Source organism: Pholcus phalangioides, unplaced genomic scaffold (assembly GCF_987345545.1).
Source record: "Pholcus phalangioides strain wild (caught in Gottingen) unplaced genomic scaffold, Ppha-v1.0 ptg000007l_1, whole genome shotgun sequence".
Lineage (NCBI taxonomy): Eukaryota > Metazoa > Arthropoda > Arachnida > Araneae > Pholcidae > Pholcus > Pholcus phalangioides.
In genome coordinates, this window is record NW_028301600.1 from 17,127,836 (window position 1) to 17,141,358 (window position 13,523).

The 13,523-nt window shown below is 37.7% G+C and overlaps 1 protein-coding gene across 1 annotated transcript; it reads left to right on the forward strand.

Annotated features, from left to right (window-relative positions):
* Positions 1–4,739: 4,739 nt before the first annotated feature.
* LOC149085000 (uncharacterized) lies at positions 4,740–5,606 on the forward strand. Its single transcript, XM_089233836.1, has one exon. The coding sequence runs from the start codon at positions 4,740–4,742 to the stop codon at positions 5,604–5,606; it is 867 nt and encodes a 288-aa protein (XP_089089962.1).
* The last annotated feature ends 7,917 nt before the right edge of the window (positions 5,607–13,523 follow it).

Consider the following 13,523-nt stretch of genomic DNA (forward strand, 5'->3'; position numbering starts at 1 on the left):
TCATCAACAGTTCTTTTTTCTTCAATCAGTAGAAACCAACTTGATTTGAAGGCACGATAACTTTGAGGAAGAGCATCGAGTGTCTTGCATATCAGCAGCATATGTTGGAAGCTTGGTTTCTTGTTTACTTTCTAAACTTTTGTTAAGCTCATTCCACAGAGCTTCAATTTGGATAAGTTTGCTGCCATATCCTCAGTTGATGACCACTTAAACTGGAAGAACTCTAAACAAATGTTGTATAGTTGATTTTCAGATGTGGCTTCAAATAGCTTGTGTAGCTCTAGCCATACATCCCTAGCACAGTCCAATCTCATTACTTTCTGTAATGTGTCCTCTGTCATTGAATTTGTTAAAACCATCATAGCAGTTATTTGCTTTATTATACTCCTTCAAGTCAATCTTGTATTGACTTACAATAGTTTCTGATGATCCATCCAATGGCTTCTATGGCAGTTACATTTTTCCATTCACTATATCTAAGGCCTCACCATAGAAACTTAATGTGTGCAAATTTTATCCTATATTTCCTAGTGTCCAGTCTACTTTGCCACTCAATGGCTTGACTTGAATCCTGCCAGCTTCCATCCTTAGGAACTTCACTTGTAGGCTTCTTGACTGGAGTTAGGCTGAGGAACTCATTGTTTACTCACACACACAGCAGAGTGAGCATGAACAGACCCATAACCTCTTATTATTTTGGATCTCTGTTGATATATCCTTCTTACTAATGATGTGTGTGAGTAAGTAATTATAACTAGAGTATTCAATTGAACAAAGACTCATATTTAATAGAGATTTAAGCACTTGAAGTGAGAGACAACATCTGTTGTTGTTCAGACTTGAGCAGCCATGTTTTTTGTACTGTTGCCACAACTCAAACTAAATACTTGACTAATAATGTGTTGCCAGATACCAAAAATATAAATAAATCAATTGTTTGTCCATTAACACACTATTCTAACACAATATTGCCTGGGGCGGGGCATATGATACAAATATAGAAGGATTAAATAGCACTTACAATAAAATTACATCACTAATAACAAATACCAACTCTAACAGCAATATAACAATGTCACACATAAAAGGCAAATATATATATATATATATAGAATTATAAAATTCGTAACAGCAAATAATATAAGGCTAATCATGGAAAGCAATAGAACATCTATTCAATATAGGAATATTTCTCGAGCGCCAAGAGTCAATAAAACATTATTTAAAAAGAGTTTTGCTACATTGCCCCTAAAATACTAAATCTTTTTCATACAATGAATCATGGGAATATGAGCAATATGAGCTCAAATTTCAATATTTACTCATTTGCAATAGATATAAACTATCGAGAAATCATGTAATAAATACAGATGATTGATAACACTAACAGTATGCAATACCGATTACACAAATAAGATGGGAAGTGGAGGTACACATAACTTCATATTAAATAATTCTTTGTACTACTTTATATTAAAATAAAGAAAAACGATTATATTTTAAAAATATAAATGAAAAAAATCATTTAAAAAAATGAATGACGGTTGCAATGTGCTAACAGACAATAGATTATTTTTATAGACCTACTGGAAGGACACCTTAGTTCCTTGGGGGGTCACAGAGTGAACGTTCCTAATCTATGTATTCATGTTTGTTTTTTTGTTTCTGTTTTTGTCTTTTTGTACCAGTATTTTCTGTTTTTGTATCAGATTATACTTGTAGTGTTATTGTCAAATAAAAAAAGTATAATGCAGTAATTATACTTTTACAGAGATGAAACATCTAACTGAATTTCACTGATTAACATATTTAAAAAACTAGTTTCCCCTCACTTGTGCTACTATTACTAAACCACACATGCACCTCATAAATATTCTAAATATTCCTCTGCGGAACTTCTAACGAATTGGAAATGTTGGAATGTGTGTGCATGTGTAGTGAACCTTCTGTGTAATGCTTGTTATGTGTAGTGCTGCTATACAAATACAACGCCACAACAGGCAAAATGCCCAACGAGGTGGCTGAGAAAAAGATGCCCATAACAAATATCGATGTCATATGTTTCAAAAACGCAGCAACCCAATTAAAAACACAATCAAAAATTATAAACAATACATACACATGATAAAATATTATACAATACCCATAAAGAATATTATGGTTGTGTTATTCTAAGTATGGATAGCTTCTCGATTTACCCCAACATGCTTATCGTATTTCTTTTTAAACGTGTCAATTGTGTTACAATTTACTACCTCCGGGGGTAAGCTATTCCATTTATTGTCAACCCTACTAGAGAAAAAATTTGTCATCAATTTTTGTAACTATGCGTGAAGTGTAATGATTGAATAATTGTACTGCTGTAAGCCTGTTGCTCTCTGTGGCAAGACTTTTTAACAGGGAGATCGGCTTGCATTTGCCCCTCACTTGTGCTGTCATCTGGTAATCCAACACATTACCAGGCGTAGAAATGAAAGTTTGGAGGAAAAAATAGGAAAGAAAAAATATAATTCCCAAATTATCATAGCATTTAAAAATGTTATGCCATTGAGATTCAAACCTTATATATCTTAATTATAGTATTATCTATTGATATTTTAAGAAATTCAAGTTCTCTCTCTCTAACAAATTTAAAAATCTTTCATTTCCACAGAATGTGGGATCAAAAACAATGCAATAGCAAAACTAAAAAGAAATGAATCAAATTTCTACTGTTACTTGGAAAGCCCAATTAATGATCGTGCTTTTTAAAGAAAGAAAAAAAACTTGTCTAGGTACCATAGAAATGTAGCACATGCAGGCTTAACTCATTGCCCATGGGCGGAATGTTGCCAAACATTGCCCCATGGCCACAGAGTCATCTGTTGTGGTCAACATTTTCAAACCTAATATTGTAAAAATTAACTAAGCAACAATTCCAGATCATTCAAGAGATCCTGCGGCAGTTACAGTGACTCACGCAACTTTTACAGATCACTGTGGCACAGTTGCAAATTACTCAAGTGACCCACGGTACATTTATATGTCATTCGAGTGACACGTGGCAGACTCTGGTCAGTAAATATGTCACCACATATTTACAGATCACCGCAGCACAGTTCCAGAGCACTCAATCTACAATGTTTACCTTGCATTCCCCGGTTCTTTATCAATTTTACCCCAGTGATCATCGAATGGACGATAATAATGAGTGGAAGAGACTTTAGTTAAACTATAAATATGTATTCTATTTAGTATAACTTCAACAAACAATTATCACAATTAGCCCTTTCTCTCAGACATCACAATGAGACAATAAAATAGAACGCTCTCACCACTATGTCCAGGTATTAGTTCACATCATCCACACGACAGTCCAAGATGTCTCAGCCAATCAGTGACCCTCTCTACATCACAGTAGGAGACACCCGACACCAGGTTCAGACGATCATGCTTTGAGGCTGCAGGTCAGCCACTGCATAGGAAACTGGAGGCGGACGTCCAGGGATAGCCGGTCTGGCCACTAATCAATCCGTAGGCAATGGGATAACGACGAGGTTGGACTATCACATGAAGTCAAGCAATGAGACGGGTGAGGTGCCAATGGCACACATTCCCAAATTTACCACATTGTTTTAACTGAGAGACGATCTGGCTCACACCTCAACAGGGCGTGACGCCTGAGTGATGAAGACAGGAAGTTAGTCGGAGGAAGTAGGTGTCCGTGCAGATCTGTCTGGTTTTTATACAGAAGTGTTCCCACAATGCTTCATGAAAGAACCAATCACAAGGTCAAAGGTGCGGTATTGAGCTTGCATCCAATTTACATAACCTCACGAGAGAAAAGGAAATATAGTAAAAAATATAACACAGAATCTCACAACCAAATATAAGACGGCAGCCGATCGGTGGACACACGATCCTTACGTACGATCCAGGAAAGAAAAAGGTAAAACAAACCAAAATCTATTAAAATGACTAGGATAAGGACGATTTCCACGGGGGCCTAAATGGTGATGTTACAAATCGACCTATGAAACTTTTAAAGATCTCACTCAAGTAACCTGCACCCAGATATGTGTGAGGTGAGAATATTTTCCAGAGAATATTCCGAGAGAACGAGAATATTCTGAGAATTTTCTTTTGGATGTAAAAAAATTAGAGAATATTCATTTTTCTTTTAAATAATTTAATTTTATTTATATTGTGAAACATAAATCAGTTTTCATTACATGAAACATTTACAAAAAAACAATTTTTGGTATAATCAACCCCTAATGACAACTTTAGTTTGAGAATATTCTCAGAATATTGGTCGTGATGAGAGGTTTTAAAAGTTTGGCTATAAAAATTTCAGAAACCTTTAGATTAAAACCTTGCGGCGGCTCACCAAAGACTGTGGCCAACGGTCGCCAAGTGCGGGGACTGCGCGAGAGAATTTTTTGTGACTAGACAGACCTGAAGATAACGCTGACTCAACATTCATGTTGTTCTCATTCTCATTCTCATTCATGTTATGTTCTCGATGATACAATAAAAGTGGACAGTAACAGTGGTGACCTAGACCGAAGCAACCTTCTGATGACATAAAGATGACGAATCTACTCAGCCGAAGCCCAATGTGTGCAGCACCGCCGATGCCATTAAGATCAGGGTAGGACCTTTTTGTGATCGCTCTATTTTGTTTGGTCAGGATAACAAATGTTATTTTTATTTTCGCAATTATATAACTAGATTCGCATAAAAGTCTGTATCCAAAAATGCCTAACGATAACTCTCCTAACCCTTCGCCACCTGACCCATCACCAGAAAACTTACAAATTTGTCGCGTTGCCTTGAAACTCCCGCCCATATGGCGGCAAAATATAAAGTTATGGTTCATTCAAGTGGAAAGTTGTTTTTCAATATCCGCCATAACTAACGACGCTACCAAATACAATAACGTGATTGCGGTTATAGATCCAGAAACGCTCGCTTCCGTTTCAGATATTTTATTGAACCCACCCGAAACAAACAAGTATGAGACTCTTAAACAACGGATAATCGAAGAATTCTCTGATTCTAACACTTGTCAAGTACGCAAGTTGTTGTCCGAACTACAGTTGGGGGACAAAAAACCTTCACACCTATTAAGGGAAATGAGAGATTTAGCCGGCAAATCTGTAAGCGACGATTTTCTAAAAACTCTATGGTTCCAACGTATGCCGTCAGAAACACAGGCCATCCTATCAGTTAGCTCAGAGAGCTTAGAGACATTAGCGACAATGGCCGACAAAATAATAGAAGTTAGTAAAGACACATACAACAACAGCATCTGTGCCATGGGGAGAGCGGAACGCACAGGGACCCCGCAGCTACATGTCAACAACGTTGAACCCGATAATCCCTCCCCTCTGACAGAAATGAGTGCCATGAGAGCGGAGATAGCTTCTCTTAGAAAAAAACTCGACCGCTTGTCTAGAGAGAGAGAAACAAACTATACGAGACGGAGGTTCAGATCTCCTTATCGTCGTTTCACTCCCTCATCACAAACAACCGGCTATTGCTATTACCATGCTAGATTCGGCAACAACGCCTTCAGATGTCAACAACCGTGCTCTTTTCAAACCAAGGAACAGGGAAACTAAACACGGCCGTCGACTATAATATATCGGCGACGTCAACACCGATGGCCGTGAAAACTTGTCGCCTTTATGTATTTGATAAAAGATCCCATTTGAGATTTTTAATTGATTCAGGATCTGACGTCTCTTGCATTCCACTCACAAAACATTACACAAAAATAGTTCCTGATTCATTTGAATTGTTTGCTGCCAATAACTCTAAGATACACACTTACGGCACCAAAGTTCTCAATGTTGACTTTGGATTAAGACGTTGTTTTGAGTGGAAGTTTCTCATTACAAGCGTACCAATACCGATCATAGGCGCGGATTTTCTTCTCAACTTTGGACTTTTAATTGATCTCAAACACCGCAGATTAATGGACAGTGTCACGAAACTTTCGCAAATTGGAAAAATTGAATATAACTCTGAAAACTATTCCATTAAGGTAATATCCGAAACTTCGGAATATCACAAAATCTTGGCAGAATTTCCTGAACTGACAAAAGTGTCGCACAAAGTGAAGCCTGTTCAGCATAACACTGTACATTACATCGAAACCACCGGCCCGCCTATACATAGCAAACCCAGGCGATTAAATCCCAAGCTCTATGATGCTGTTAAGGAGGAATTCCAATTTATGATGAATCAAGGAATATGTAGGCCTTCTAAATCGCCCTGGTCATCACCATTACATGTCGTATCAAAAAGTTCAGGCAGTATTCGTCCAGTGGGTGACTACCGCAAACTCAATGCCTGCACGGTCCCAGATAGGTACCCCATTCCTCACATTCAGGACTTTTCAAATGCATTACACGGTAAAAGTTGTTTTTCAAAACTTGACATTGTGCGCGCGTATTTTCACATTCCTGTTCATTCCGACCACATTCCGAAAACAGCTGTTTGCACACCTTTCGGCTTATTTGAATTTCCTTACCTGAATTTTGGCTTGTGTAATGCTGCCCAATCTTTCCAACGATTTATGAATGAGATTCTTGGTGATCTGAAATTTTGTTATGTCTATTTAGATGACATTTTGATTTTCAGTGACAGTGAAATTGAACATAAGGTTCACTTACGCACTGTTTTGCAACGGCTCAATAACTATGGCCTCACAATTAATGTTTCCAAATGTGTCTTCGGTGTTGCGGAGATATCATTCTTAGGCCACTCCATTTCCAAACAAGGCACCAAACCCTTGCCAGAAAAAGTTGAGCCGATTCTCAATTATCCAAGACCAAGAACAATTAAAGAACTACGACGTTTCCTTGGACTACTCAATTTTTTTCGTAGATTTTTACCACACGCAGCACATACACAAACTACACTGAATAATTATTTAAAAGGGTCAAAAAAAAACGACAACAGAGAAATTGCTTGGACTGACATAGCAAATAAGGAATTTCAAAATTCCAAAACACTATTGTCCAACGCAACCCTTTTAGCACATCCGAAACCCGATGCCAAACTCGTACTTCAGGTAGATGCATCCGATTTTGCCATTGGCGGCGCACTGTTTCAGGTGGTTGACAACGAGCTTCAGCCTCTTGCATTTTTTTCAAGGAAATTATCTCCCGCGGAATGCAACTACAGCGCGTACGACCGTGAATTGCTGGCTGCATATGCTTCTATAAAGCAGTTTCGGCATATGTTAGAAGCTAGAGACTTTTCTTTACTCACGGACCATAGACCACTAACATATGCCTTCAAGCAAAAATTAGACAAGGCTTCCCCTCGTCAATGCAGGCAATTAGATTTTATTGCCCAATTCACTACTGACATACACTATATAAAAGGTAGCGAAAACATACCCGCAGATGCACTTTCCCGCATAACATCAATTTCAATGCCCAATCCTATTGACTATAACGAAATTTCAAAAGCACAAGAACGCGACCAAACTTTAACTGATCTTTTACAAAATCCACGAGGATTACAGCTCAAAAAAGTGACTTTGCCAGACTCAAATACTTCACTATTTTGTGATCTCTCCACTGGCACACCTAGACCATACATACCAGAACAGTTTCGTAAGCAGGTTTTCGAGACCATTCATAATATTTCCCATCCAGGAATTAAAGCTACAACTAAATTGATTCGGACTCGCTTCATTTGGTCTTCATTAAATAAAGATTGTAATAACTGGTCCAGACAATGTATACCTTGTCAAAAGTCCAAAATAACACGACACACGAAAACCCCATTAGGTTTATTTCCTGACCAAACTGAGCGATTTGATCACATCCATCTTGATATCATTGGTCCTCTTCCTCCTTCTGGTGGCAATGCCTATTGTCTAACTATGATCGACAGGTTCACACGTTGGCCGGAGGCGGTCCCGATTCCAGACATCAGCGCCGAGACTGTAGCTCGCACATTCTACGCAACATGGATATCTCGCTTTGGGGTGCCATCCAAAATTACAACCGATCAAGGCCGTCAATTCGAGAGCTCCCTCTTCCTAGCACTGGCAAGAGTACTAGGAATTCAACGAATACGGTCTTCACCATATCACCCGCAAGCAAATGGCCTCGTAGAGGAGCTACACAGACCCCTCAAAGCTGCCATCAAAGCCTATAACACAGAACACTGGTGTACTGCTTTGCCCACTATATTACTCGGTTTCCGTAGCGTCTTCAAAGAAGATCTGAAAGCTACCACCGCGGAATTGGTATACGGCACTAGTCTCAGACTTCCCGGAGAAATATTCGATCCCACTCCGAGGGAAACATCATCAAAAGAACTTATTGAGACTATCAAAGAACATTTTACAAAATTACGACCGCGACCAACATCTTGTCATGCACCACAAAGTATTTTCGTCCACCCTCATTTGAAAGACTGCTCACACGTATTCATTCGGCACGATGGAGTGCGAAAGCCGCTTCAAGCTCCATATGACGGACCATTTCAAGTGATTCAACGACGTGAAAAGACATTCGACATCGATGTCCGTGGAAAAAAAAGAACAGTTTCTCTGGACAGACTGAAACCCGCCTTCCTGGCTTCAGACGTGAACGATTCCAGTCCGTCACCAACAAGAATTACCTTACCTACGCCTCCCGTTCCTCAGACAAGAAAAACACGTTCCGGACGAACTGTCCATTTCCCGGACCGTTTCGAACCGTAAGTTCGCTACTGGGGGGGGAGTGTGCGGCGGCTCACCAAAGACTGTGGCCAACGGTCGCCAAGTGCGGGGACTGCGCGAGAGAATTTTTTGTGACTAGACAGACCTGAAGATAACGCTGACTCAACATTCATGTTGTTCTCATTCTCATTCTCATTCATGTTATGTTCTCGATGATACAATAAAAGTGGACAGTAACAACCTTAAAAAAATTTCAAAATTAGATGAATGGGTACGTGTACGACGTTAAACGTGAGGCTTGTTGCGCTCTCTACGAAAACAGTCAAACCTGTTTCTAATTTTTGGTGAGTGGACGGCATGTCATGCTGGGCGATTCACTTTGCGCATGGCACAGAAAACCGCTCCTACGAAAACCCGGTTTAACAATAATGGGGGAAAAAAAATGTGCTTTAAATTCAATTATCCAGGGTTATTGGCTGCTAAGGTTTTTCCCCGGTGCTTTGCACTTTTTTTAAGGTCGTCAAGGACTCTCGCAGAATTCTTAAAATTTCTTTTTTAAAATTAAAATTCTTGAAAATTTTTTTTTAAGGACCCTTGTGGATTTTCAAGGACTTTCAAGGCCTTGAAAATGAACTTTTTTTTTTCAAGGACCGTATGAACCATGTGCAAATACAATGCCACAACAGGCAAAATGCCCAACAAAGTGGCTGAGAAAAAGATGCCCACAACAAATATGGATGTCAGATTTTAAAAATAACTCTCGATCCATTTTGTCCATTCCATTGAAAATTATAAATACTTTGATCATATCTACCAGACACCTGCTCGCTTTCTCTTTTCCAATGTAAACATTTTCAAAAAAATGAAGTCTCTCTTCATAGCTTAAGCCGTGTGCCATCAAGAGCATGCGTGGCTCTTCTCTGCACCCCCTCGACCAAGTCAATGGCTCTCAGAAAGTATGGTTTCCAAAATCTGATGGCATACTCCAAGAGATGTGAGGTGAGAATATTTTCTGGAGAATATTCCGAGAGAACGGGAATATTCTGAGAATTTTCTCCTGGATGTAAAAAAATTAGAGAATATTCATTTTTCTTTTAAATAATTTAATTTTATTTATATTGTGAAATATAAATCAGTTTTCATTACATGAAACATTTACAACAAAACAATTTTTGGTATAATTAACCCCCCCCCCCCCAATGACAACTTTAGTTTGAGAATATTCTCAGAATATTGGTCATGATGAGAGGTTAAGAGTTTGGTTATGAAGATTTAAGAAACTTTAAATTAAAACCTTAAAAAAAACTATTTTAAAATTAGATAAATTTTCAGAAATAAGTTCACAACAAAAGAAATTAAATCAAAGTTGATTGATAAAGGAAGCTACTCTTATAGAATCATCTTCATTCTAAGATACAGAACTGTTGTTTTCTTCAATGCACATACACTTAAATTCTGTATCACTCACATTTCTTTAAAAGTTGTGCAATTCAGCCCTGTTGGTTTAATTTTCTTGCTTTCAAACTTTAACACTGTGGTCTACAAACTTCAATATACCCATTTTCTTGATGGGAAGAGAGACGGAGACGGAGAACTATTTTAAATTACTAGAGAATATTCTTATCAAAAATAATAATTATTCTCAAGTTATTTATCGAGATTATTTATTGTAATACATGTTATTACATATATTCTTGATAATACTCTCTGGAAAAATTTCGGTAACTGAAGAATATTCTCTGGAAGGACTTATTAATAACTTCAGAATGATTCTAATTATTTTCTATAAGAATATTCCCAGTAATTTATGAAAGTAGTCCTTCCAGGGAATATTCTCAAGGATATTATATATGTAACTATTTAGAGATCACTAAAGTAGCTCCGTAGGGGAGTCAATAGGGAGAATGTTAGTACAGATGCCCACAAACTAGCGAAAAGTTTTACTCATTTTTGGCGCACAGAGTAAGATGTCATTAAGAATATTTCATATTTTTATAAAGGGTGGTTGATGACGTAAGCATCTGAATTATTATTATTTTTCAGTAGCCAGTTATGATGGGAATAAAACACGTCAAAAAAGGAGGGAAAGCAGTAACATTTTGCGGTTTTTTTCCTCGGAATTTTCGTAGTGAGATATTTGCTGTAAACAAAAAAATGGAGAAATAAAATAGGAATAGTAGGAGTAAAAAAGGACGATTGCGGCGAAAGTAGGAAAATAGGACATTTCTGAAAAGTAAGAAAAATAAGAGCGCTGCGAGATCTGTATTACAGAAGGACTAGGCAAATCTCAGGTATCAGATTAGTATGGCAACTAAAAAATTGGTACTGCGATCTATAATTTTCTTTGTGTAGTTATCAAATTACATGATGAAAACAGCACAAAATGTTTGGAATTTATAGCAGCACATCTGCCAATATGAAAGATGGTCACTATTTCCTGAACAAATCAGAAGCATTATTTTGGACCTTTTTCTTTGGGTAAAAAATGGCTTGATGCCTAAAAAATTGTTCTGGCACCTAGATTCTTTTGCTATTTGAAGTGGTGTGGTACTTTCAAGTACCATTAAAATTAGTGGTACTTTAAAGTACTGTTGGTAGTGAAAGGGTTTATGTAGACTAAAAGTTATATTCTGCAAAAGATCAGTAAACCATGGAATAAAAAATATATAATAACTAAAAGTTAGCCAAGAATTCTGAGAAAAAACACATTTTTCAAATGACATATCATTCTCCTCATGTCAGAAGCATGTGCAAATTTTCACTTTGAGTTTATCAGCAGGTTGGATCCCTTATTATGCCAAGTTTTGTTACAAATGCAAATGATTAACACCTATTGAAACAAATGTCAAAGCATTTTAGGGAAATGACACTCATACTTCACATGGGTAGAGTAAACATTCAAACATCTCCCACATTTTGGAAATTTGCTGATTCATGCTTCTAGCATGGGGAGGGGAGAAGAACAATATCTGAATCAAACTTTGAATTATCCAAAGCATTAGGGGGAAAAAATCAGAATAAACAGGTAGTTTTAACACTATATTGAGTAGGAAACTGAAGGAGAGTTATTAAATTTTGAATTATTCAAGTTAAACATCTTAATTTACAAACAATTTGGTTTATAAAAAACAAAAAATACTTCTAGTACTCTTACTGATAGACATACTAATTTCTCCCAGTTTGCGAACACACAAAGCAATCTAAGTCCCGGAAAAAGCAAGTCTGAGGTAATTTTTTTTTTATACAATTTGGTGATGAAATATTTGGTACTGCCGTACATAAGAGTAAAAATCCTGCAATCAAATCACATCCGACCCTTGGATCAGCAGGTCATTTCTACCTTTATGAAGCTCTGAAGAGAGCTATTTCAAAGATGTTTTCCAATAATATATGATGTAGAACGAATGGTCGGTAACTTCTAGAAAAATTATATCATCCCACAATTGCATAGTTCTTATTAACAAGGATTGGCAGCAAAAATGCAATTAACAAAAATTGTAAACAGTATATACACATGATAAAATATTATACAATGCCCATAAAGAATACTTATGGACGTCTTATTCTAAGTATGGACAGCTTCTCGATTTACCCCAACATGTTTATCGTATTTCTTTTCAAACGTGTCAATTGTGTTACAATTTACTACCTCCGGGGTTAAGCTATTCCATTTATTAACAACCCTATTAGAGAAAAATTCCCTGCGACACCATAACCTTTCATTGTCCCTCACCAATCGATACTGGTGTCCCCTTGTAAAAGCAGTCGATTGGCGGTGTACTAAAGTTCATGGTCCATCCTATCCATCCCATTGAAAATTTTGAACACTTCGATCATATCTCCTCAACACCTGCGTTCATCCAATGTAAAAATATTCAAAAAATGAAGTCTCTTTTCATAACTCAAGCCCAGTGTGCCAATAAGGACACTCGTAGCTCTTCTCTGCACCCCTTCAACCAAGTCTATGTCCCTCTGTAGGTATGGTCTCCAAAACCTAACAGCATACTTCAGTCCAGGATAAACTAAGCCTCGAAAAAGCGGAAGAATGACTTTAGGAGAACGAGAAGAGACTTTTTTGAAAATGAGATCAAGCATTCTATTCGTTTTTTTGACCACTGCTGAACAATGTTCAGAAAACCTAAGCCGCTCGTCAATGAGAATTCCCAAATTGGTGATCCTAGTTACATCCGGGATAGTGACACCATTCAACTCGTAAGAGAACCGTGGGTTGTTCAAACCAAAATGAGCAACCATGCACTTATCAATGATAAACGTCATGCTCCATTCATTTGCCCATGCTGCAATTATGTTTAAGTTGGTCTGGAGCAACTCCCTATCATTTTGATTCCCAATTACCCCCATTACCTTCACATCATCTGCGAATTTGCTAGTAATCCCATCGATACTCTGATCGAGTTTATCGATAAAAAGTGAAAACAGTATGGGGCCAAGGACACTTCCTTGAGGAACTCCACTTGTGACGTCTGTCCAACCAGAGAATTCCCTGTTCACCATAACTCGTTGCGACCTATCTCTTAACCACGATTCTATCCAATTTAGCAAGTTGCCCTCAATTCCAATCTCGTGTAAATGCTTCAAGAGTTTACCATGTTGGACACGATCAAATGCCTTCTGAAAATCAAGGTAAACATCTAAATTCTTGCCTTTACCCAAAGCCTTCGTCACGTGATCATAGAAGCAAAGGAGGTTAGTTACACATGACTTCCCCTTCCTGAACCCATGCTGATTACCCGACAATACATTATTCTCGTCTATCCACTTCACAAACTGCCTTTTGATGATAATTTCCGAAATTTTCGAGAGGGAACTCGTCAAACTCACTGGACGATAA